Below are 26,900 nucleotides of genomic sequence, written 5' to 3' on the forward strand. Positions count from 1 at the left end.
CATCCCCGTCTTTGCAGAAGTGGGCTGGGAGCGAGGGCGTGTGTCGGCGCTGCCTGTTACTGAATATTCTACATAAACCCCAAAGATAAACGGTGCTCGGCCTGTGAGGCTGAATTGAAATCAGGACGCGACTCCTCTTCCCAAAGGTTTGGATTAAGCAGAAACAGAGCTGCTTTAACCAGAGCCAAGGTTTATTTGAGGAAAAAATATTGTGGCTCAGTAGCAATTTCCTTACTAAAGGTCATCTGTATGTTATTAACTCACTATTACGTTTACCCGTTGTAGAACATCCTTAATGCCTCTCTTCCTGATTCCCTTTTCACCCTGCCTTCTCCTCGTTCTGTGCGTTTGCTTCTCAAACACAAGTATATCCAAACGCTACCTTTGATTGTGTAGACCCGCATTTAGGCATGAAAAAGCCATTTGTGTTCCAAGTACTGATTATACGTCAAACCGCATGATCTGGACTACCTTTAATGGGCTGCGGAGTTGTGCAAATATTGCATGCCCCTTTTAGCATAGGGTTTGGTTTTCATTGTTAACAGTCTTTTTTTTTTATTTTAATGTGGATGAGTTGTGTGGCTCTGCATTGGTGAGATTTGCATGGATCCTGCTGTGAACCTTGTGGGTTTGGATTAAGAATTTCCAGTTTAAATCTGTTTTATATTTGGGGGGCCTTTTCTGTGAGCTTACTGCTTCTTGCAGAATATATTTATTGCTCTACTCCAGTCATTGGTTACTAAAGCAAGTGATTCAACATATTTCGTTTATACCCAACCGAGCCATGCACGTAGAAAGGGTGAATCAGGAGCAAAACTCACACAGTATTCCCCTTTCCTTTGCTCATTTCACGCTGACGCTTTTCCTTGTGCTCTGCTGCTGGTTTTGGGAGTACTCCGTCTCATGGATTAACCAAAAAGCTTATTTTACGCGATGCGCTACACGTCACGTGCCGTTGTGTGATTCCATTTCCATTGGCAGCCGCTCCCCTCCGAACGTGCAGTTGGAGACTTTATCTCCTGTAGTTGTTACTGTCTGCTCTTGCTCTTCTTTTGGTCAAGGCTGGGAGCTCCCGACTGCTTTCGTGACCCACTGCGGCTGGGACACATTGACTTTTCGAAACAGAATGTTGTTTTATATGAAAACAACATATACAGATATAGACATAAAACAATCTGAAACGGTAATTACATGTGGACTTCTTTATGATGCCAGTCTTCTATTGAGTCTTCTCAAAGATGCTACAGCTCTCATCGAAACTTCCGTTGTTATTTAGATCCTGCGACTCCCCTGCTCCCACCGAGACCCTGGGCAGTAAAATTACTATCTTGTGAGAATCACCTCTGGTTTGCAGAAGTGGATAAAAAGCAGCCAGTTATGAATTGTATTTTCTAAGACTGAGTTTTGAAACCTTAGTGGCGTACCTGCAAAGCAATATTTTACTGAGAGGGGTGTGTGGTAGGTTTGAGATGTCGGAGCGTGGTGGTTTCTCGTGCTGGTTTGTTGCTAGTGAAGGCCATGCTTCCGAAGTGCAGCTGTGAATTTACAGCAATAAGATACTGTTTGGGGGTTGTGGGTTTTTTGCTATTTCTTTTTTTTTTTTTTTTCTTAAAGATAAACATAATACTTCTGATCAAGATCTGAGTCACACGTGCCCGTGTGGCCTGTGTCGTGCTCTAATACTGATAGAACTCTGTTCAAAAGACAGGCAGAAAGATAAAGAATTGGGTTTTTACATAGGTCTGAAGTCAGTTGCTCAGCTTTTTGCTTGCCAAATAGATCAGGAGATACCCTGCAGCGTCCAGGGGTGTGCACCCAAGATTAGACCCAGAATATCAGAAGGCATTTTCATTTTGTATATACTCCTTTTACTGGGTTCAATCACCCAAAGGTCTCTCATTGTAACAGGATAAGCAGCCAAAATGAGGACAAAGATGGAGACTCTGATAATACAATCAGTGAGCTGCCTCCCACTCTTCAGGATGTTTCCCCTGACAGAAGGCGATCGTCCTCAGATGCATCACGGTCCACTTACAGCCTCACCAGGCGGATTTCAAGTAAGGTCGTCCTTCCAACATTAATGTAATTCTTGTGGGGAAGAAAATCAAACTGTAGTTCTTGCTCTTTCATCTTTTAGACAGGGAATCAAGTCAAGCTGAAGGTACATTGATTAAAATCTCATCCTGTTCTGCAGGAACACAGTGGAAGGGGCCAGCCCTGTTTTTCTTGCTGAAGCATGTGCATGGTAATCGCATGTGAAAAGGGACAGGGGGGGAAAAGTGTAGCTGAGCTTGCGCTTCAGCGTAACTAAGGGTGCTATTAATTATTGGCAATGTAATGGTGAAAAGTCCCACTGGGGAGCCTGCTGTGCTGGGCATTGCACAGGCACGGAATAGCTGTGCCCAAAGAAGCACAAGTTGATTTGCACCTGCACTGGCTTCGGTTGAGTTTCTAACGATCGTGTTTGTGCATTTCTCTCGTTTAGGTTTAGAATCGAGGAGGCCAAGTTCTCCACTAATTGACATTAAACCTATCGAGTTTGGAATAATAGGAGCTAAGAAAGAAATAGTTCAGCCAACTATCCTGCGGAAAACCTACACCCCAGATGACTATTTTAGGAAATTTGAACCGAGACTGTACTCTCTTGACTCGAATAGCGATGATATGGACTCCTTGACAGATGAGGAGATCTTATCGAAGTATCAGCTGGGCATGCTGCATTTTAGCACGCAGTACGATCTGTTGCATAATTATCTAATAGTGCGAGTCATTGAGGCTAAAGATCTGCCACCTCCAATTTCTTATGACGGTTCGAGGCAAGACATGGCTCACTCCAACCCCTACGTGAAGATCTGCCTTCTTCCCGATCAGAAGAACTCCAAGCAGACCGGAGTGAAACGCAAAACGCAGAACCCGGTGTTTGAAGAGAGGTACACATTTGAAATCCCCTTTTTAGAAGCCCAGAGAAGAACTCTGCTTTTAACCGTAGTGGATTTTGACAAATTCTCACGCCATTGTGTTATTGGCAAAGTGTCAATGCCCTTGAGCGATGTAGACCTTGTGAAAGGCGGACACTGGTGGAAAGCCCTTGTGCCTAGTTCGCAGGTAACAGAATTTATCAGATTATTGACACATTTTTCCTCTCTGTTTTTGTGTGGTTCCTTTGCTTGTTGGCACGTTATGTGGTTTCTAATTAGTCATTGTCATCTTGTTAATATAGCATCTGCTGTGTTGAAAGAATGTGGGCCTAGAACTGGTCTTATAACTAATACTGTGAGGTAGAGGAGCTGTCTTTCCTCTTCAAAGGAGGTGGCATGACGAAAGATCCTATGTCAGCTTTAATGAGAACAACTCCAGACTGCCTTGGAAGCCTTTTGGAAGATCTTTCTTGTCACTGCCGTGACCTGCATCCCTTCCCAGACATTGCAGTGACACTGTCCTTTCTGGGTCACTCCGGTGGTTGTTAACGTGACTGTGCTTTGGGGACATGAGGGGAGCCACAGGTGCCAATTCAGTAATGATTTGATTCAATGAAGTGCACAGAAGACAAAATCTCTACAGACCTCTACAGGCATAATGCATGAGGAAAAAATACCAAGGTAGCGATAGATTTATTTTCATAGTGTCCCTGATGGAAATAAACTTGCCAGGGGTTTTCTCCGATGTGGGTGGCACGTTGCATGCAAGCAAGTTTGAGCATGCGTCTTGGACTAGATTCAACTGTCCCAAGTGATGGGAGGAGAAGATGCAGAGGGTCTGTGTGGTTCCATGTCTGCTCTCCCGGTCATGCCACCTCCTTGCCAGCCAGGGAAAGAGCTGATCAATGGGAAGGTCTGAGCCTTGGAACCAGGAATGGCAGTTGGCTGCCAGATTTGCTACTGGCAGTATCACCCACATAGCTAGAGGCACAGGACCCTGTAAAAAGCCAAGCTAAGAGCGGAGCATGAACAGCATCTCAAACATTTGTGTAAGAACAGGAGTAACACTCAAGGTTGGTGTAACAGGGTTGCTTCTCCCAGTTCCTTCCCAGCACTGGGACTGCAAATTCTAAGTTTTAGCTGAATAAAGCTGTGTGAAGTTGGATGGTTCACATTTTCTTTGATTTTTATGTGTTCACAAAAGGGTGGTATAGCCAGAGGCTATTAGATGAGATGAACAGTAAATCATTGACCTCACTGCTGATTTGCGATGTGGGTCCGAGAGTCTGATTGGGAATGGAAACTTGTGATCAGACACGTGTGGAAGTAAAATCATAGAATCATAAAACCATAGGGTTGGAAGGGACCTCTGGAGATCATGTAGTCCAACCCCCTGCCAGAGCAGGGTCACCCAGAGCAGGTGGCACAGGAACGCGTCCAGGCGGGTTTGGAATGTCTCCAGAGACGGAGACTCCACCACCTCCCTGGGCAGCCTGTGCCAGGGCTCTGCCACCCTCACAGGAAAGAAGTTCCTCCTCGTGTTTAGGTGGAACTTCCTATGCTCAAGTTTGTGCCCATTACCCCTTGTCCTGTCCCCGGGCACGACTGAAAAGAGCCTGGTCCCATCAAATCCACCCAGCAGCGTTTTATGTGAGGTCAGCTGGGTCTCTGACTCTGCTCTGCCCCACCTCTGTGTGCAGAGGGGCTGAGAGCGCTTTTACCTCTTGCTCAGACCTTCTGTGGTGCATGAGGGAGAAGATCAAGGCCCCTGGTAACTGCCAGAGAGCTTACTAGATTTGCTGTAATACAAGTAGGGGTGTTGTTCATGCGAGAAGGAAGGTATTGAAAGTTGGGCACAAGTCAAAATCCTGGGGTCCCTGAGCGTGTCTTTCTGTAGGACGTGTCTTCATGTAGGACGTGTCCATGTCAGTGGGACCTGCTCTGCTCGGCAGAGTGGCGGTGGGGGGTGAGGGGACAACTGTGTTATGAAGCGTTTCACAAGGAAAATGAAAAAGGACAGATATTCCTGGGCTGCCTTTGCTGCTTGGGCCTGTTCCCCAAATGTTTTACAAATGCCTGCAACAATTTATTTTTTTTCTTTTTGGCATTGGTGGTTCATTGCGGGCTCTGGGTTGTCTGTCTGAGGACACAGCTCTCCTCTTTGCATCCCGTTGTCCTTCCATGCTTCACACCATGCAGCCTTGCTTCTTCCCCGCCGCCCCCCCCCCCCGGCTTTTGCATGATAAATCCTTCTCTGTATTATGTATCTCTTTATTAGTAACACGGATTCGTTCCACAGCTAATACAGACCTTGATTAGACAAGATCATCTCTGCCTCCATGTGCCAAGCTCGGAGCCAGCCCTTCCTCCCTCCCTCCCCAAAGTTCCATTGAAAGCTGCTGCTGTTCTCGGCAGCGTGTCTGCTCCACCAGGATTCAAGATAAATTATTTATGCAGAAATTGGCATTTCTGATATTTATAAAAGGAAGGCGGGGGCGGCGGGAAGAGAAAACTCCCTTTGAATGGGCACGCCTAACCTTGCCAGCCTTGCTATCGTATGGAAAAACTTCGTTTAAGCAAAATGTCCTTCGCATGTCGATTACTTAAGTGCCTTGTTTTGGTCTTTTCATACTTCCATGTTCTTCTTGGCTGGGTCTTAGCTGTCAGGGTGCACCTGCAAAGAGAACAACGGTACCTGTACTAGGATATCCAGGAAGGATGTTTGGTATCACCTTCCCACGTTTTCACAGTGATAAGATTTTCAAAGTTCATTGAATAAGGTGTATTTTTTTCTTAGTAGTGATTAAAGTTGATCAAAGGGTTGAAATAAATCCCGGAAGAGGTAAAACAATAAAGCTTACTACTTTGAAAAAATGTCTTAATGTCTTTCAGTAACAGTGCTGCTTGTGCTGGAAATTTCTGCGTTTTTTTTTTTTTTGATTGCTAGTTGGAAGAGTCTGTCTGTGGAACGATAGATTTGACATATTGACAATGTTTTTTTTATACCTCTCGCATTTTTGCTTGATTTAGTTGAGGGACAGACAGCTTTTATGAGTTTCTTGTCGGATTGAACCTGAGTCAGTTCTGATCATGAGTCGATGAGAATTTTCCGGGCTGGGTCGGCTGCCCCGGGGCTCCGGCAGCAGCTGGCAGCACCCCTCCGGTGATAAAGATCGTGGTGGAGAAAATGCTGAAGCAGGTGCTCGGAAAACCCATAACAGGCAGGAGAGAAAAACAGACAGGCATAGACGTGGTATGTAAAGATGAAAGACACAAAATATGTGATTTTTAATTTTATTTTTTTTTTAAACTGGCATTTATAGACAGAAACACGATGAGCTGGAGAGGTGGAGGAAAGTGAATCCAGATGGCAGGAGCTGTGGAGAAGGTTTTTCTCTTCATAGCAGTGGAAGTGGGATGGGGCAAGGTTTGTGGAAGAGCAGAGAAAGTGGCCTACGTGGTATTGGCTGAGATGAACATCTGTTCTGCACTTTCTGTACCCACCTGGAAGCAACTGCCGTGGAGTGTGCTGATAAAGACAGGTGCTGAGTCCTTGTCCCGCCATCGCGCTGCGCCCCATCGAGCCCAGAGCTGGGACACTGCCTCAGTACAGGACTGTGCCGGCACGAGTGAGCCCTGCTAAAAAAGATGGGGCACGCCAGCAATCTTCTGGTCTGTGTGGTGTTCGCAGGGACGGGTGGGTTTCTCCCAGGCTGAGGAGTGGTCCAGCTTCTGCAGCCAATGACGCCGTTGACTCCACTACGAGCTGGACCAGGATAAGCTCCTTAGGCCTGTGGATGGGACATACAGCTCCTCGGTGGGTGAAAGACCATTGTCCTTAATAGCAGAATATCTTCATTACTACCTCATGGAGTTGCTTCTTAACTAACAGCCTGAGAACTTACCGTGGGTGTAAGGAGGTGGGCTGTGCAACATTGCCGTGCTCGTTATGTCGGGAATGGGTCATCAGAGGACCCAGATATGGGTGGGCAGCATGCTGTCCTCTCAGCCTTGAGGAATTGGAGCGATAAACCACTTGATGCTGAGCTTCGGGCAAAACACCGTACCTGTGCATAAGTGCTTTTTTGGATCATGCATTGAGCACTAAGGGAGGCTGAGTCCAAAGCGGAGGCACAGGCGAGCTGCCGTCCAACGTGTCATCAGAGCCAGCAACTAAGCAGAAGGACTTATTCCTTGTAGAAAATGTCAGTGCAGGTATTGCCAAATTCTTTAATCCTGGTAGCTCTGGGAGGCTTTTTCTTGCAGGGTAGTTAATGTGTTTCTGAAGTGCAGTAGCTGCTCGTGGAATAGCTCTTGAGTCCAGTCCCCATAGGAACACTCTGCGCTCCTTAAATATCCCCTTAAATGTGTGTGGCTTTGCTTAATTACCATGAATGAAGTTGGCAGGCCTCGCTGGAGCTGGGCTCACATTCGCACATTTCGCCGTTAAGATTAATTCTGAAACACATGTTCAGGACCCCAAGTTTTATTGACATATGATTCATTTCTCTTTTGGCAGATTTGAGTGGGCAGGAATAAATGTTTTAGACCAGCAGTAATGAGAGCTTGGAGATCATTCCACAAGAGAAAAAAAATTGTCTGGTCGTGGTGAGAAAATAGCATAAAAATTCCTTCTCCCCTCAAATTAAGCCATTTTTATAGTAGAGGGAGCATGTATTGGGCTTGCTTTTTTAACTTTGCAGGGTGAGTGCAGTGGAATGACAGTCATTTAAGGAGCTGTCATCTTTTTAAGTTGAAAATGGTGTGCGCTCCACAAGTGGAGAGGCTTTGCCATGGCGGCTCTCTGCGATTTTTGATTCCTGTTTCGGCCGTAAGCCTACAGTAGGTAGTGCACCGCTGCTCTTACCGTGCCCTGGCTGGGAAGGAAAAGGGAGAAGGGAATTTGAAGTTCAGGTAATGACTCATTTTGGAGCATTCCTCTTGGGCGCTGCCTTGCGTCCCGCCGTGCAGCCAGCGGGTTGTGGCGTGCGGTTTGGGGGCAGAATCACTGATGATAAGCGCGGATTGGTTACGTGGGGCTATGCTCGCTCATTAACAGGATGTTAAAATCAATCCGGCAGTTTTCCCATGTCCGGCGGGAGAGATGGCCTGGCTGGAGGCGGGATGCCACCACCTGCAGGTCACTGGAGTTGAGGGAACTGGGACAGGATGCCGCCATGGATGTTTGTCTATCACGATGACAACATTTTTGTCTCTTAGCCTGTGGTTTGTTGTCATATTTTGGCTTATGACATTCTGTCATCTTTCTTTCACTTTGTATCTTTATTTTTTCCCCAGATGGGTTTCGGTGTTTTTTTTCCTCCTTCCCTTTTCCAGCCTTAAAAGCTCCAGCACTGAGAAATTTTTCTTCTTGATGATTTTTCTCTCATCCTTATCTGTCTCTTCTGCTTCCAGCTGTCGCCTTCGTCACCTCATCCCTTCCCCTCTGTGCTGCTCGCTCCCTGCCCTTTCTGCGCAGGACCAGGGTGCTGTGGGGTGCATTTGGCTGAGGAGAGCCCAGAGGAGGGGGTGGTGGGGGTCGTGGGCAGGACCTCTCCATAGGACGTCTTCTTCCCAAAGGTCTTTGCACAGGAGAGGCTTTCTCATGGCCATCCAAACTGATGCAAAGCCAGTTAGACTTTAGAAGGGATTTTGTGACCTTTTTTCATCATGCATCTACTTGGCGTCTGTTACGTAGGTAACACTGTTCTTATCCATTGGTTAGTATATTTATTTTTTTTCAGGTTCTGGTCCTTAGTAGCTCAGCCTTCCCAAAAGGATTGCTGTGTGTCACAGGATGCTGTAGAAAGCCTGTTAGAGCAAACTGTTCTAAACCATCAGTTTTCTAATGTGCCTGGAGGTACCATCACAGATAACCTTGAGGAGGAAAATCAATCTGAAACTTCATTAGGAGCGTTGCATAGATGTCTGTGCTGATGTAATGTGCTCTGGTTCCCGTCGGGAACCGGGGAGGGTTTCAGCTGCAGAACCGTGCTGGTGGTGTAGCAATGCACAGCCAGCGGTCTGGGGGGGCTGGGAGGAAAGAATTGCCCTGATGCAAACAAGATGTGCAAATGGCATTAATTAAGAACTCCTCCTCCCTTAAGGTAGCCTCTTTGTGTTTCAGAAAAGGAAAAAAAACACACCAAACTTCTTATATGTGTCTGGTTCAACCCAAACAGCGACTGCAGAAGGTTCTGGATGACAGGCGAGCCCAAGGCTGCAAATCCAAAGGGCTGGCTGTGTAATACGGCTGCGGAGGGGAACCGCCAGGAGCGAAATGTTAATCGGAGCTTCAGGAGAGTCTCAGACATCCCAGACTTGGTGTCACTCCGGCACCTCATCAAACAGGAAATTGCTTTTCCAGGGTCATCTGGGATCTCGGCACAAATCAGCGCGTCATCAGCATAATAATGGCAACTAAAATGATGCCTTTGCACAGCGGTGCTGGGGGGGGGCACCTCTGCACACTGCGGTCCATGAACAAAATATTCAAGGCGAAACCAACAGCGTTTGACTTTCCTGATGAAAAGACCTAGGAAAAGTAAAATTGAGGCACTTCCTTTCGCTACCGGGAACGATGTGGCGATGACACCTCTTGTGCCTAAGAGTCTGAGGTTTGGGGAGGCTCCGGTGTGAGACAAAAGCCGTGCTTCTGTGCCTGCAGTCCCCCAGCGAGACCTGCCTTAATGCCGTTGCTGATAAAGATGCCTATAAAGAAGGCGATGGGCATGGCGGCCAATGGTTATGGCAGCACAGTGTTTCCAAGGTGTGGGTGAGCTCAGTGGGTCCGTGGGCTGGAGGAGGAGCCTGGGCAGCTCCTGTGGCCCCGCGAGCCACCTCAGACCTCTGTGGCCACGCAACCCTCCCTGAGCTGAGTCTCCTGCCTGACCCCTAAAATGAAGGGTCCGGTGTCTCCATCTTGCACTGGACCCCGCTGTGCTCCCCGGTTATCTCCGTTTTGCCGGCCGAGACAGCGAATCCGTTAAGCCGCAGCTCTGTCTGCTTCCTCATCTTCATCTCTGGCACAAACTGTGCCACCAGCCTGTCTTATTAGCAAGACTGTCACATCAGCAAAGGTGGTGTAAGCTTGCTGGGGAAAGCACGGGGAGCTAAAAACCTGAGGAGATTTGCCTTGCACCTCGGACTTCTTGGAGCAATTCCTTGCTTGTTTGCTAATGATGACAGGTGACCAAAGAACAGGAGAAAGCTAGTGAGCGTGGTGCAGTGTGGCATGGTGGAGGCAGTGCCAGTCTGATGTGCCGGGCAGGAACGCGTGGTGGCTGCTGGCCACTTTTTCTTGAGTTCTTGGCACCCCCGCAGGCACCGTGGCAGGATTTGAAGCGTGTTTCCTAGATCCTCGCGGCTAAGCTAGAAATAACGCATTTATAAGATCAGAGGCAGTTCACTGCTCGAGTTAAGTGCTTTGAAAAGGCTGAGTCACTTGTACGGGGAGGTGAGCTATCCGGGGACCTGGGTTTCCTTCTGAAAACACCTTTTGTTGTCTCTGCAAACGCTGCTGGTGCTCGGCCCACAACGGAGGTGCTGCTTTTTTGATGGCTTGGAGCACCCCCGTTCTGCCACGGCCTCTGTGGGTTGGATTGTATGTTCCTTCCCTTCAAATAATTAACAGAAATCTGGGCACGCTTGAAAAGCATTAAGGGGCAGAAGGTGCTCTTGAGGTTTGGGAAATTAGCCCTGATCTGAGGCTCATTAAAGCTTCTGGTAGTCTGTCTTCTGACTTCAGTGGGTCACACTTAGAGAGGATAGCATTTTATATCTCACCTTACTCAAATTTCAGCCCATATAGTCAAAGATATTTTTCTAGAGGTGCCAATATCCCTGTTAGGTTAGGTACTATGGAAGATCAGGGATTTGGCATTGCCTATACCTATGGAAGGCTCATGGGTTAGGCAGCAGTGTGGTGGTTACCTTGTAGTGGCTCCTTTGGTAACCTCTGCAGGGGTTGCGGGACACGGTGCTGGGCAGGGTTCAGGCCAGGGTAGGTGCCCGGTTCTTCTGCCTGTGCCTCGGTGGGTGTTTCATACCCGTCTGATTTGTCAGCGCACAATGCGGGGGCAATTCTTGTAAAAAGGAGCATAAACGTAAATGTGTCGGAAGCGTGGAGATCTACCTTCCCACGCTGAGCTTTGTCGCTCATCCCTGACCCAGGGAAGCCCCTTTGTTCATGCAGGTCTTGGATAAGGTCAACAGGTTCCACCGATGGACAAATCCAGAAGTAATTACCCCAAATCTTAAGCTTGAGGTGACTTGAAAGGCCCTACGTCCCTGCCCAGGGCCAGCCCGCCTCCTGGTTGTGTCAGAACTTTGGTATTTGCAGACAGAGCTGTTTGATTGTCTCTTCTCAGCAGGTAATAACATCACTAATTGGTTTCCTAATTTGTGCTGTCCAAATGTACCTGAGTTTCTAGGAATTAAAGCCTGCATGGAACCCGATGCGGCAGTGAATGCGAGTGGAAGTAGGACTGGATATGTTAAAAATGTTGTTGATGTGTTATAAAAAATGAGCTGGGGTCGAGGGGTACCTCAGGGGGATCCCGTTGTGAGTGGCATTGTGGGTGCTGCGATGCTTCGTTACTGTCCTGGTAATAGATTCAGAAATTACCGACTATTCTTGATGATAAATGTGTCTTCAAGCTGTTCCAGCCACAGACTCAGGAGGAGTGGTTTTGGGGAAAATCAAACCAGAGATGAATGTTTAAATTGGGTAGACGATGTTTAAATCACCTTGGATGCGAGACTCTCTTAAATCCTTACGTTGCGCAACCATTGGACACACCGGTGTATGTAGGTATGGCTCCACCTCTCAAAAGTTGTGAGTGTCGTGGCATATCGGGTCAGATTTGTCTTGGGGAATGGCTTTCTGATGGAAGGAACTTAAAATATCATATATTGAACAGAACTGCGGTATGGGAGTTGGCAAAGGTTGACAGAAGAGGGGTGCCTTCTCAGTGATGCAAAAATACTGTGGCAACGGAAGAAAATGGGCGTGATGTCTGTGAGTGTGTGTGCTGAGTAGTCACACGCTGCCACATAATGTGGCCTGAGAGACGCTGTGACAAAAGGAGTCTGGGGTAAGAAATTGGATGCTTTTTCTCGTGGGGGAGAGGGGCTGTGGGGAAGATCAGGCAGAAGATGGGCCAGCTCGGGATGGATGCCGTCAGCTTGGCTCTGGAGCTGGCTGCTGGGGCAGCGGAGTGTGTGAGGAGGGCACGTGGGTTTGCTTTAGGAGCTGTGATGTGGATCCACGCTTTTTGCCCAGGGGCTGAGTCGGGGTGCTGCTGCGCTGGAGCCTTCGCCCCGCTCGGCGCTTCCCTTGTCCTTCGCTCGTTAAACGTGCGGGGTTAAACACAGAGGGGCTGCTCTGCCGGCTCCTGAAACACAGAGACCTTTGATGTGAAATCAGTAGCCTGTTTTCCACGGAAAAAAAAACAAACAAATTTTCCGTGGAAAGCCAAAAAAAGTGTATTGAATTAAATGGAATTGTATTTTTTCCGTGGAAAGCCAAAAAAAGGGTATTGAATTAAATGGAATTGTATTATGTAGTGTGGGAGGTGCAGGACTTCCTCAGCCCGCCACCTGCTCCTGCATGCCACGCACGTCCCGCTGCCTTCCAACAGGAACAGGAAAGGAGAGAAAGTGCCTCGGGGAAAACTTTTAATGCCATTACCTGACGTCAGCTTTAGCGCTTGGCTCGTTGGGTGAGGAGCCGCGTGGCCGGCCCTTAGCGGGAGCCGTTCTGTGCTGCCAGGCAGAAGGTGATGTGCTGCTCCTGGCGGAGGGACGGGGCTTTTCCCCCACTGCCTCCTTGGGTTCGGTCCGACCCCTCCGGTTCATCTGCACTCAGTGGAAATTGTGCTTTTCCATTTGCAGCTGAATAGCCGTGAACTGGTTGGGTTTCCCTGAGCCTCAGTTTCCCCAGAGCCGTTGGTAGCTTTGCCAGGGGTGGGTACCTCAGGTGCTGGCCCGTCTGCTGATGAACCTGGTTCTTTGGGTCAGTTCAGGCTGTGACTGTGTCTCCGAGCTTTTTTATTGCCTACCCAGTCCTTTAGTCTCTGATTTCTGTAATCTAATATTTGGGGCATCAGTGAAGATATTTAAGCCTTTTGTTATGATTGCAATACTGCTGCAGCTCCTTTTCCTTTTGGGAATGGGCTGTGACCATCCGATCTAGGCTTGGCTTTGAGCTGTTTGGTTATTTGGGATGAAGAACTGTCTCTGCACTCCTGCATGGACCCGAGACGAGCCAGATGGATCGATGCCCTGCCCGGGCTGGCTGGCGTGTTTTCAGTCTCCGGAGTTGTTTCATTGCATGTGTTTTGCATCTGGGAATAACAGCATCTCGGAGCCAGGTTGTGCTCAGGGGGAGAGGTTGTTTTAAGCTGTCACGTCTGAGGAGCAGTGATGTCAGCTTTTTTTTGCATTACTAGTTTTAAGCATCATTAAGTTAAAGGAGAAGAAATAATGGCTGGAGAGCTATGTGGATGTGAAGCTATGGCCGTGGTACAGCCTGATGAACAGCAAGGGCAGAGCTGAGCTGTGCCGTGGTCTCTGGGTAGAATGGGCTGGATGCCAAGGGGTTGTCCCCTGAATTGCCTTCCTGTGACCCAGGGATGCATTAACTATCTCCTGCCTGAACTTCCCAAGTGGCTGGTGTGGCCCCTGGGGGCTGGGAAGGAAAGAGGATGTCTTCTCCAATGGGTCTGTGTTTTGTGCGTTAATGAGGACGTGAGGTTGGTGAGCTCAGAACCCCCTGGAACTGTTCAAAATGGAGCAGGTAGAAACTACTGAGCTTGTCTTCATTTCTCCTTGTAGGTCCTCTTTGCATGGCTGCTGAAAAGCTGGTGAAGGATCGGCAATTAAAGAACGATCTTCACCTGGAGATAGTATTCTTTCTTGTTTCTGCTCAGCATGAGGTACCACCAGATGGTTCTTGGTTGCTGTTTAGAGCGTGACTAAAATTTATTTTCCAGGCACTTAGACAAATGGGATTTATTTAATTTCTCTTCCTGCTCTTCCCTTCCCCTCCAAGCTCAGTTCTGAATTTCCACGTTCCCTTTTCCCTGCAGAATGAAGTGGAGCTGGGAGAGCTGCTGTTGTCACTGAACTACCTACCCAGCGCGGGAAGACTGAACGTGGACATCATTAGAGCAAAACAGCTTCTTCAGACAGACATGAGCCAAGGTTCAGGTAAAGGGCAGTGCATTTCTCACATTACTCATGCACAGATTATATGTGCTTTTAAAGCGGATCAGTGGCGAGGCTGCAATTTGTGGCAGACCCAGGGGGATTTGGATGCTCAGTTCCTATTAATACAAGGCTCTGGGTATTCATTTAATAAATATATATCCAGCAATAACAAAAGTATTTGCAACACTTATCCTGAGATAAAATGGAGGGTGTGACTACCTTTGCTGTATTTAAAGTAAAAATCTCTGAAGCAGCGTGAGGTGAGGAACCGGGAGCTCCGAGTCCCCCCGCGTTGTGTTGTGTAGGGCAGCCCGTTCGGGGCTGCGCCGTGTTTTGCCGCTGCTGCGTGCTGCCGGAGTGCTAACGTTGCAGTGCTTTCCCTTAGGATATCTGGCTGCTCTCTCGATGGTGTGAGGATTTTCCAGTGTCCGTGCGTTGCTCCCTGCTGTTTCTGAGCCTGCTGGTAATTGCTTCATGCATCTGTCCTCAGGTGTTTTTCCCATGTTCCCTGCCTCAGCCACTGCTGCTGCCAGAATATTGGCATTTTCCAAAAAGAACAGGATGCTTGGCCTCCATCAGGGCTGTCATTAATTGTGGTTTTGGCAGGGAGTGTTTTTAATCCAGCTGCCTGACTTTTGTCTCCACTGCAAATCCCTGGGAGCGGCGTGGTGGAACAAGTCATAGTCATTTCTGAATGCCGTTTTCCAGCACGGTCCATCCCTGCAGTGCCCAACCTTCACGAACCAGGGTACCGACTCCCGACGTCCGTAACGCAGAGCCTGTGTTTTGTGCTTTTTGTCAGATCCCTTTGTGAAAATTCAGCTTGTTCATGGATTAAAATTAACAAAAACCAAGAAGACCTCCTGCATGCGGGGGACAATAGATCCCTTCTACAATGAGTCCTTCAGCTTCAAGGTTCCCCAGGAAGAACTGGAGAACGCCAGCCTAGTGTTCACAGGTAAATGTGGTGGCGTTACTGACTTGGCGTGGTTGCGGTTGCCTCCGAGGTGAGGAAAGAAGCAGTTGTGGGTGTGCAGATGAGCCTGTGCAGGACGGTGGCTGTCCCAGTAGCCACTCTGCAAGGGGTGACCATCGCCAGGATCTCCAGGGAAGATTAATTAGCACTCTGTCCTCTGCCGAAGCTGTTCCCAGCATTGCCACCTGATGGCTGGAGCCGGCTGGGAGCGCACCTCGTCTGTCCTGTGCTTAATTGGTGCCATTGGGAATGCTTTTGTGCAGAGGGGGAGGAGGCATGAATTACACTTCTCAGCGGCAACCAACTTGGGCATGAAGTCAAAAATCAGAAGAACGAGAGGGAAGTATTGAAGGATCCCAGAGACCAAACGCTGGCAAAGATAACTTGTGGTACTTGACGTGATTTGCCGGTGAGATGATGCAGCTAGAGGTGTTTGACGCTGACATTGCCTGTTCTGTAAGCACATTCGTTCATGCCTTTATTTTTAAGGGCTGGGACCCAGTGGCAAGCCCTGTGTGGCACGGCTGAGGTGGACCAGGCAGGCTGTGGGCCAGGAGGACTCCCAGCACTAACCTCACTCGAGGGCCATGTCAGCGCTGGAGGTGTTTGGCTGGGATGGATAGGAATTCTTCTCTTCAAACAGTTCCTGAATCTCCTATTTTTGTTGTCTGGGCATGAAAACAGTCAGTAGAAATTGGCAATTGGACGTGCTGCTCGGGGCGGGAGCAGCAGAGCACAGGGATGAGATCCCCCTCAGCTGCGCTCTCGCCCGCGGGCTGGGCAGCAGCCGTGGGGCTGAACTGAGGCCATGGACCCGTCGTGGCTGGTGGCCTTTTCTGCCGTTCCGCAGCATGGAGGTCTTGGGCAGGGCTGCAGGGACCCCTAGGAAGCCGTGGGTTTTCCTCCTGTGCCATGACTTCGCCCAGCCAGGGTGTACCATGGGGCTCGGGCACCGTCAGGAGCAGGGTCAGACCTCCTTGTCCTGTGGAGGGGCTGGCTGGTGGGACCCACACTTTTCTGCCACACTGGGCTCCCATGATTCACAAACACGATTTTTGGCAACTTTCCACCCATTACTCACCATCTTTTGATGAAGAGAAAGGGATCCGCATCTGAAAGAATGTATTTTGAAGTATTTTTAAATTTTATTTCTTACATGGCAGATACAGGTGTCAAAGCTGGTGCAAGGAGCCTAATTCCAACCCATTAGTTTGTTTCCAAACATGTTACCACAAAAGTGATGCTGATCAGCAATTTAAATTTTGCCCTTCATGCTCAGAAATTTCCTCAGCAAAAAGTCTATAATTAATCACTGCTTTGCATGCACGTCACCCTGACTGTACCTTGCATGTGCAATGATGAATTTGTTCTTGGAAGCTTCCATGAGGTGATCTTGTGACAGGCGTGAAATACTCTTTTCTTTGTTTTCCCCTTTCCCTAATCGAAGAAGCAAAGGCAAACAGAGCAGCAGCTCTGTGCAGCCAGAAGGGTGAGGGGAATGCGCTGCTCCTCGCCACGGCTGATGAAGTTAGCATTAATGAGTGGATGTCTGATTATTTTTTCTGTGCAAATGGATGTGTTCTCAAACAAGTCAATGGGAAGTTAGCTGATTTATAATCGTATGTAATGCACTCGCATTTCAGTGGCGTGCCTTTTAAGTGGTGCTTCGCTTTCCAAGTGACGTGTTGCTTGCTTTGAACATTGCAATAAATAATCCCAGGCCAGAAATGTCACCGGCAGCTCCCAAGCTGGGAAGGAGCGTGCAGAGCGTTTCGGAGGAGCAGAGGGGCCAGGTTCTCGTGGCCGCTCAGGGACTGAAGGGTGACACGTGGCCTGGGCACGGCTCTGCTGCCAGCATCGTTGGGCTTGCTGCTTCTGCTGTGGTGGGGACGCTGTTGTTTGAGAGATGTGGTTTGTGAACCCAATATATAGGGGGAGCCAGAGGTGTTGGCCACGTTGTTGTGTGTACAGTCTTCTGCTGGTTCGGTGCTTGCTCTGCCTCCCCTTCTTAGAGGAGCCAAGACCGTTAGAGGAGCCAAGAGCCCGTCTTGCTGCGAGGACCTTTCAATCAGGCCTCCTGCGCAGGCAGCTGCGGTGTCACGGGGGCGAGGTGCTTCAGGGGACGTAGAGGTGGTGAAGACGCTGAGCCACGTTCGGTGTTCACCTACGTGATGGAGATGCTCCGGATGTTGGTGAAAGCGTGTCCCCAACAGGGAGTGCAGCACCCGTTTCTTTTTGTGTCCGTTTACGAAGTTTTAATAAGATGAGTATCCGCGGGCGGCTTGGCCGAAGTTCTGGGGTGAGGATGGTGGTATTCCCGCTATAGCTGCCTTCTCGGCATGTTAGGGTACTGTGCAGCCTAAAAGCTTGTAAAGGGCTTTGGGGTCTTCTGTTAAAAGACAATAAAGAGCAAATGGTTGCCAGGATGGAGAAACCGTGCCTTGCGATGTGAAGGTCTTGTTTGTATTTTGCAAAGCATAAGCCACAATTTTTTTCTCTAGTTTTTTTGTTTTTACTTGGGGTTGGTTTTGGCTGCAGTGGTAGGTCTTTCTGTTGTGTGTTTTATCGGAGTTGTTTTTTATTTATTTATTATTTTTTTTTTCAATCCACAGCTCTAGTCCATTAGGTCAGTTAATTAAATTTGCTGTTGAGTCAAAGTCCAATTGAAAAGGAAAATAACCCTGCTTGAAGGGTGGGTGACGATGCTTTGAATGGAGAGAGCGCTGTAAAAGCAGCCATGGGAGCCAGAAGTGAGTATATCTTCAATAATTTAAAGGAACCTTTTTGAAGCTTCATATTTTGGACCTGGTCTGCAGCTGTCTTTACGTTGGCTTGGCTTCACTGGGAAGCAGTGGAGCCGTGCCAGTCCCTATCAGCTGGGGCTCCTGGCTCCCTCTGTGCGGCTGGTACCACACTGCAAAGCGAGGCACTATCTAGACAAAGTAAGATTAATTTTTATTTTTTTTTTTCCCCCCTGTGTGTTTTTCTCCTGTGCATCTTGAATCAAACTGTCTGGGTTTAGCGCACTGTAGGAAGAATTTATGCCCTGTTTTGCTGCGTCATTAGCGAGGACTGTGCGCGCAAACGCTGCGGATGGATGGTTTTCTGTAAAGCACTGTTCTGCTCCCTGCTTCCCCGGGGGTGCTCTGCAGATACGGACGTTGGATTTAACGCAGGGTTGAAGTGCAGCTGGATGAGGAGACGAGGAGTGGGTGCCTGCAAGTTGGGGTGCACAGGGGTGCCCTGTGTTAGCCAAGATTTGGGGGAGTTTGGGCTGGTTCTTAGATCTTTCCTCCTCCTTAGGCATACTAGGATTCAACACTCTAAATTATTGGCATTTACAGACCAAAATGCTTCTCCTTCCGCATTGGTGAAGGACACTTGGTACAAGCTGTCTTTCTGCCTTCCCCTCTGTTCTTACTTCAGATGCTTACTGGAGCTGTCACTAACCCGCACGTCCCAGTTTAGTGCCTAAAATGAGGTGGGAAGAGCCCAAGTGGAGATGTCTTCTCCAGGAGGAGGCATCCAGGGTCAGGATCGCTGCTGCAAGTATCATCTGTTCACAGCTTCTCACCAAAAGAGGCTAAAACCAGGAAAACGACTGATACTCATAACAAGTCTAATGTCCTGACAGGAAAAAAGATGAGTGAAGCAACAGCTAGTGGAGATGATGTTTGATTTTCATTTACTCCATCAAACATGCCGTCTAGGTAGTGAGCATCCTTATACACACTGTAGCAAAAATGCACTTTTTTTTTTGGTGGTTCTTTTTCCCACTTTTTGTTTTTTGGCAACTTGATGCACATCCCCCGTGTGCCGTCTTCCGCTTGAGTGCGAGCAAGTCGTGGGCTCACCTCTTGCAGAGAAACGGGGCAGGCTTTAAAAGAGAGTAAGTTCTCCTAACCAGGTATACCTGTGAACAAAGGCGTTAATTACTCTTTGTCCCATGGTAAGGGGAAGGTGGAGTTTGGCCCCTGGCAGCAGGGCTGTCAGCTGCTGCCCGAGGTCATTTCCAAGCAGAAAAAAGGGTATTTGAGGTGTGACTGCAGCCTCTGCGCGCAGGAGGGCTGGATGCTGGGCGCCGAGAGACACGGTCCTCTCCCCACGGGTGGATTTCGGGCAGGCTGTCCTCCAAATCCCAGCCTGGGCTGCGCAGCAGGAGGTGAGACAGCACCTGAAATCTGAGCACTGTGGTATTTTGTTAATGATTATAATGTTGTTAGTAACAATCATCGGTAATGCTGTTTGCGTTGCAGTAAAGCCCAGATGGCCCAATAAAAAACACCAGCGCTCCAGGGCAAACCACATCTTGGTGACTTGTTAACATCTTTTGATCGCTTACCATAAAAAATACAACCTGCAGCGCTCACGGTTAGGGGATATATATCCCCCCGAGGTCCTGTGCTGACTGTGCCTGTCTTTCTCCACCTAAATAAGCTCTTGTACATGTTTACATGACAGGAACTTTAAGGCTTGTGAAGCAAATCAGTTCCCCAAAGAGGGAAAAAAATCATTTTCATGCTCTGGGTACCGTCTGTGCAAACGCAGAGGAGAAGCCTGCTTTGCCGTCTGACCCGGCCGAGAGCGTAGCGGGAGCTGGGACAAGCGTTGGGGCTGGTGGTGTCTGATGGAGAGCGGTGGTGGGGCTCGTCCCGCTGCACCCTCCCCGTCTGAAAGGTGGCCGTGGCTGCAGCAGGACAGGATGCTCGGCCCAGAGGAGGGAAGAGGGTTGGGGCAGGGTTTGCTTGTTGATGGAGGGATCGGCCTCGATACGCGTGTGATGGCTGGTGAGATCTTCATCGTAGGTACTGCCTGAGGAGGCAGCTCACGGGGACTCTCTCTTTTAAACCATTTGTAGGATTTTTTTATATGATTCTCTTCACTCTTCAGTATGTTTTTAAAATGGACCATATCTATATTTTCTATAATGATTTTGGACTTTTTTTTTTTAAAACTTATTTTTATAAATATTTGCGTTCCCGAGGGGGCGTTGTTGAACAGTGAGACCTTGCACACCTACAGCCGTGGTTTCGGTGGCTGCTGCAGGGGGACTGGCAATACCATCAAGTGTCTCCGTGCACCACGGGCTGTAACAATGCGTGTCTTCTCACCCCCACATCACTTTGATGCTTTATCCCAAGGCTCTAATCAACTTCCAGTTAATAGGCAGTACTTGATTAAAATAATAGATTGCTGTTTAATCCAACATACCTGGTTCCTCTGTTGGCTCCTTTTCCCTTTCCCTTGGCCTTTGAGAACATTTAAGGACCATTTAATGAAGTTTGAAATTTTAGAGGGGAAAAAAATCATTGTTGGTGTGTATTGCCAATGGTGCAGTTCTGGATAGTTTAGTTTGCTTTGCTTTCACTGAAATATTTTCTTTTTGAAGAAATACTGCCTGTTTGAGTCTATCCATTCCTTATGTGGCATTACAGCTTGAGATGAGAGGAACTGGGTCTTCCTTGAAATCCTGACTTCTCATCAGAGGTGGATGTTTTGGGATGTTTCTGTATCTGGAATAAATGGTCACTAATGGCACAGGTGGCCCCTGCTGCGCACAGCACAGCTCTGGCCTGCTGTCACCCTTTGCTCCCAGGGATGTTGGAGATGTTCTTGGTACAGACCAGTTTGGTTTTGTATGTTGTCTAACGAGCATTTTTTGGATGTTCGAGAAAATGTTTTGGGATGCTCTTGATCCCCGTGACAGGGTTTCTGGGGCAGTCGGTGGTGGTGGAGACTAGGGGGAGAAGAGCAGCCGTGACCTGGCAGAAAAGGCTCTATGGAGATGGGCCAAAGCTGAAGGTGGTCATCAGCTCCAGACTTCACCGTCCAGGTGAGACCAGGTTAGGCGGAGTGTCAAACTGCTGTGCCAAAGGCTTACAGCTCAAGCACCCACACTTGCTCATCGTAGCTGGAAATAAGACTAACTAGGATTCATTCTGTGTGCGTCCTAAAGGCAGCTTGACTCCTGGTTGAGGAGAAGACAGCTGAAGCTCCCCAGACCTTAAAACGATTTGGTTTTTCCCCGTCACCTCTGTTGGTCAGACTTGTATAGGTGTTGGAGACAAGGTGATGCTTTTGGTGTTTGCCTGCCCTGCACGAGATTTATAAAAGTCCCATGAATGGGATGCAGATATAGCAAGGCTTTTCAACAGTATTTTTTTAATTAACAGGCTGATTTCCAAATGCCCCAATTAGCTGAGCAGGTTGAAGGCTGTTAACGGTTTTGTCCTCCGGCTTCTCCAGAAATACACTCAAATTTTGATTTGTCTGGCTGTGTGTGTCGTGGTTTTGGCCAAATTGGCTAATGGCCGGCAACAGATGCTCCCCCCCAGACTCTCGTGTACGGAGAGGAGGAGGAGAGATAAAGAGATTTACGAGTTTAGAAGAAACTAAACTACTTTAATGAAATATTAACAATAAAATGAAAAGGAAAATAATGAAATAGATCCAGTAGGTACAAAACCATATTAAGCTCCCAGAGTGACGTCACCGGCAGGTACTGGGGAAGTCCCAGGCTGGACTCAGCAACGGGTAGGAACCGGGTTCCAGAGCTGGAGTCAGGAGCCCATGGATCGGGATCAAAGGCAGATGAACAGGCAGGGTCCTCTTCAGACGTCAGACATTGAAGGAAGAGAGTTGACCCTTTGACCCCTCAGCTTTTATACTGAGCATGGGGCAGATGGGATGGAATACCCTGTTGGTCAATTTTGGGTCCCCTGTCCTGTCCGCTCCTCCCCGCAGGTGGGACCCCTCTACGCTTTTCCATTTCTGACCCTCCAATGGGGCAAATAACAAAAATTAGCTGACCTTGGTTGTTATAGCAATAAGTACAATCAAGAGCCTCTCTGTGTACCATCCCTTGGCACAAACTCTCTTATCACTGAGAACGAGCTGTTTCAGACACAATATGCTGTTAATTTCAGAGGGTTAGAAGAGGCCTAACTAAGAAATAAAATTACTAAACAAAGTTGGTTCTGTTTTACCTCAAACCGGGACAGTGTGAAAGCGTGACCTTCAGATGCCAGCGTCCTCTTTAGGTGCTTGTTTGCAGGGATGGAAACCGCAATGTGTTTGGCGTCATTACACATCTACATTTTGACTTGCTGCTTTGGATCTTCATCTCTCCTTTCTCCTATCGCTTTTTCTTCCCCACAAAAAAATATTAAGGCACTTTGTCTTTTGCACACATATATGTGGAAAAAAAATAATCACTAATGTATGAGGCAACCGAAAGTGCTTTTTTCCCATGCTGGAACGCAGAAGGAAGAAGAGGTTTCTGTTTTGAAATGCTATCGTGTTGGGCACCATAACAGCTCTTAGATGGATAGATAATTGGGCAAGTTGCTACTAGAAAATTGTTTCTTGTTGTCTATTAGACACGTGTTTCTGAAGTATTGGACAGTCTGTATAGTCCATATACCTGGAGCTCAGAAGTAGAATCTAATCTGTGGTTAAACCTGTGTAATCCTATCTAGCCAAAGGGAAAAAAAGAAAAAAACATTGATGTCAGCACTGGATTTTCTAGGGATTTATACCTGTTTAATTTGGATCAGAATTTGGCCTTTTGTGTCTGGTGTTATAAAATACTTCATGTGTTTATGCACCGGACACCATATGGTCCGTGCTGGGGTCTGGGGAGAGCGGAGCGCTCCCGGCCGGCGCCTCTCACGGTCCTGGCTGCTTTGCCCCGGGTCTTGTGGCCACACGAGGTGACCCAGCAGGTCTTGTGTGGACACCTCCTGCTCTTGGGGCGGTGGGAGAGGGGCACAGGGACACGCGCTGGCAGTGGGAGACCTTGGCCTCCTGGAGACCACCCTGCCCAGCTGAGCCTCTCCGCAGCAGCGCTTCAAAAGCCCTTCTGGGAGGAGGAAGGTCCCCATTGCTCGCCGTCCTCCAGACCCCCATCAGTGGCTTCCCGGTCTCCGCAATCGGCGCTGTTTGTCGGCCTGGAGCAGGGGACAGCGAGGGTCGGTCGGAGATGCTGAGTGGGGTCCTGCAGCCCCGGTCCTGGGTTGGGGTCACTCAGGGAGGATGCTGCAGGGATGGATTTGGCTTTCTGCAGCAGACTCGCTGCTTTAACGAGGAGGAGTGAAACACTATTAATCCTGGTGAGAGCAAGAAGATGCTGATGCTTCCTGAGCCAATCTGTTGCTTGCTTAGAAGGCAAAATTAGATTCTTCAAGTGGACTGATGTAGTTAATAATGGTACCTCATTGCAGACATAGCAGAAACCGCTTGTCCTGGAGCTCTCTAGAATTTTTCAGGAATCTTTTTCTCCTAAAGAAACAAGCAAACCCTCCTCTCTGCAGGCTGATGATGAGCGCTTGCTCATTGTGCCAAGCCCATTAATTTAAGCAGCGTCGTACCTCTCTCGACCTCGGCGTTTTCATCTTGTTTGGCTTATGCCGTGGCAAAACAAATTGTTCCAACGTCTCACAGGGCCATAATCTTTCTGTGTATCAAATGAGGAAAAATCTCGATGGCAGTAGCTGTTCTGGGCGCTAGAGCGGTGGCTGGAGATGAAATGCCTGTGCCTGTGGCCGTCGGAGGAGGGACATGAAGGTGCTGGCAGAGGCTGCCTCCCCCGCGCGGCCATCCGTGCCTTCCTGTACACGTGCTGTGCAGCGTTGGTGTTGGAGCCCGTTCGTGTGAGGTGTATAAATATGCAGGAAGGCATTCATGGGCTTTGTTGGATCTGGGGCTCGTAGTGCAGAGAATTAAGATGCAATTTAAAAAAAAAAGAGGAATTGGAGGTGGAAAAAGCCATCTGTAGATGCTCCTTTTCGATACCTTTTAGCTGTTGCACTAGATGCATCCAGTCCCTTATTGCAGTTTCTCCTGATGAGATAGTTTCGTGAGGTGTCACCCCTGTGTGTCCTTGAGATCTCTGCGAGACACGCCTGTGCGTTGGCCTTTCCCCTGCTCCTTGGGTCTCCGCTTTCTGCTACGGGACTTTCCTCTCCCTCTCTGAGGCCAGACCCCGATTAGCCAAATGCCCGGCTCGGGGTGCAGCGCTGGGCGCATCCCCAGGGTCCCCTTCTCAGGGTCCTCTTCCCAGGCTGCCCCAGCCAGAGCGCAGGGGCTGCCCTCGCAGCAGGGCGAGGAGGGAAATGGTTTTCCAGAGAGAGTTTCCTTGGCGCGGTGGTGTTCTCCCACGTGGAGCAGCAGCTGGATGCTGGAGCCTCGGTGGCTCTGTGGGTGGCTGGGATCCGGCCGCACGCTCAAGCGGTTCCAGTTCCCTCTGGAGCTGGGCAGGCGCAGACGCGTCAGGGAGCAGCCTCACGGAGGAGATGCTGGGAAGCGAGTTTTACGTGCGCATTGGAGCCTGATGGAGATTAAATTGATAAATGTGAAACCACTGCGTTTTCTCCTGTGCTTTTCTCTCTTCTCTGCTAAATATTACAGGCCACGTTCAAGGAGCAAGGGGCAGAATTTGGTCCATACCCGTGACCTTAGCGGTGTGCATTATTAGCCCTGCTGCTGCTCGCTCCTAGCAGCACCCTCTTTGTGCTAAACAGCTTTTTAATATTGATGTCAAGCAGTTCAGAAGTAGTTTTCAGACCTGCTTAACCTGGCAGCTCAGACCCACTTGCTGGTGGCAGAGCATAGAAAATGCTGGGCACTGGATTCTGCCTGCAGAGGACGGGGGACGAACCGTGGAAGCATGTGAAATAGGGCACTTTGTGAGACCCTGCCGAGCCCTGAGGCTGAAATGGGGAAGTGCAGGGAGTGTTGATGGGTCAGTGCCAACGGGATTGTGGTTCCTGCCAGAGAGACCCCATGGTCTCGTGAGACCTGTGTCCTCAGGGAGACTCTGCCGCTCAGTTGCCTGTGTGCAGCCTCGGGCTTATTTTCCCCTTTTCCCCTGGTTTGGCTGTAATCCGAGGATGCATCCGGGCACATTGTGCTGTGTGGTTGAAGGTTTCTGCGTGGGGGTTTTGGAGCTCGCAGCACGCCCCGGCGGGGTTGGGAGTGCCCCTGCTGCAAAGCCCCTGCCTGGAGAATACTTACCGCGTAGGTGTTTATTCAGTGTCTAGCCTGGTGGGCCAAGGGGATCGGGGGAAACCTTTACAGGCTGTGGCAACTGCAATTGCAGGTATATAATAGCGGGTAGGATTTTTTTTTTAACAACTTTCACGCCTGATGATTGACCCAGGCACCCGTTATTCTCCTCTAGACCAGCTATAAAAATTTTTTTTGCTCTCTAGTATTGAGATTGAATACCTTTACGCTGTAGTGGAAAGGAAAAGGGCAGGGCCCTATAATTCCTTGAAGGTCTCTTCCCCTGAGAGCTGGTCCCTGTGGCTGTGTCCAGCGGCGGGCTGGCATGTTGTCCTGCGACGTGGTGTATTGGAGGGGTGCACACGCCTTGCGCCAAGGGGCGCTCAATTGTTTATGGCATTTTAAACTCCGCAGGATGCAACCGAATTACAGAATCACGGAATGGTTTGGGTTGGAAGGGACCTTAAAGACCGTCCAGTCCCATCCCCCTGCCCTGGGCAGGGACACCTCACGCTAGACCAGGTTGCTCAAAGCCTCATCCAGCCTGGCCTTGAACACCTCCAGGGATGGGGCATTGATAACTTCCCATGTTCTGCTTGATGTCTAGCCTGAGTAAGAAGGCAGATGTAAAACAGAGGCACATTACTGCTGGTTATTTTTCTTCTCTCCAAGTGAAATGATGAGTGGTGTTCCCCAGGGGTCAGTACTGGGTCCAGTCCTCTTCAATATATTCATCAATGACCTGGACGAGGGGACAGAGTGCACCCTCAGCAAGTTTGCCAATGATACAAAGCTGGGGGGGGTGGCTGACACACCAGAAGGCTGTGCCGCCATCCAGAGAGACCTGGACAGGCTGGAGAGTTGGGCAAAGAGGAACCTTATGAAATTCAACAAGGGCAAGTGTAGGGTGCTGCACCTGGGGAGGAATAACCCCATGCACCAGTACAGGTTGGGGGCTGACCTGCTGGAGAGCAGCTCAGCTGAAAGAGACCTGGCAGTCCTGGTGGACAACAGGATGCCCATGAGCCAGCAATGTGCCCTCGTGGCCAAGAAGGCCAATGGCATCCTGGGGTACATCAAGAAGAGTGTGGCCAGCAGGTCGAGGGAGGTCATCCTCCTCCTCTGCTCTGCCCTGGTGAAGCCACATCTAGAGTACTGTGTCCAGTTCTGGGCTCCCCGGTTCAAGAAGGACAGGGAACTGCTGGAGAGGGTGCAGCAAAGGGCTACCAAGACGACCAGGGGACTCGAACACATCTCTTATGAAGAAAGGCTGAGGGATTTGGGTCTCTTCAGTCTGGAAAAAAGACGGCTGAGGGGGGACCTTATCAATGCTTATAAATACTTAAAAGGTGGGTGTCAGGAGGATGGGGCCAGGCTCTTTTCAGTGGTGCTCAGTGACAGGACAAGAGGCAACAGGCACAAACTTGAACAGAGGAAGTTCCATCTCGACATGAGGAGGAACTTCTTTACCCTGAGGGTGGCAGAGCCCTGGCACAGGCTGCCCAGGGAGGCAGTGGAGTCTCCGTGTCTGGAGACATTCCAAACCCGCCTGGACGCGTTCCTGTGCAACCTGCTCTGGGTGACCCTGCTCTGGCAGGGGTTGGACTAGATGATCTCCAGAGGTCCCTTCCAACCCTATGGTTCTATGATTCTATAAAAAAAATGGTTTTAATTGCATTGCAGGTAACTGATGTAGGTGACTGAAGAAGAGTTAAATTATTTGTGCCAGAGCTCCCACACACTCCAGCATGCTGAGGTTTCTCTGCCGGTTACTCTGGGAGAGGAGAGGC

The 26,900-nt window shown here is 49.1% G+C and overlaps 1 protein-coding gene across 1 annotated transcript in view; it reads left to right on the top strand.

Annotated features, from left to right (window-relative positions):
- SYT17 (synaptotagmin 17) overlaps nucleotides 1–26,900 on the top strand; it is a 41,125-nt gene that overhangs the window by 8,066 nt on the left and 6,159 nt on the right. The window contains exons 4-7 of the mRNA XM_054212264.1: nucleotides 1,909–2,057; nucleotides 2,486–3,105; nucleotides 14,009–14,129; nucleotides 14,932–15,087. Of these exons, the coding sequence (XP_054068239.1) occupies nucleotides 1,909–2,057; nucleotides 2,486–3,105; nucleotides 14,009–14,129; nucleotides 14,932–15,087 (1,046 nt within the window). The remainder of the gene's footprint in view (nucleotides 1–1,908; nucleotides 2,058–2,485; nucleotides 3,106–14,008; nucleotides 14,130–14,931; nucleotides 15,088–26,900) is intronic.

The sequence above is a fragment of the Rissa tridactyla genome, chromosome 8, assembly GCF_028500815.1.
Source record: "Rissa tridactyla isolate bRisTri1 chromosome 8, bRisTri1.patW.cur.20221130, whole genome shotgun sequence".
Classification (NCBI taxonomy): domain Eukaryota; kingdom Metazoa; phylum Chordata; class Aves; order Charadriiformes; family Laridae; genus Rissa; species Rissa tridactyla.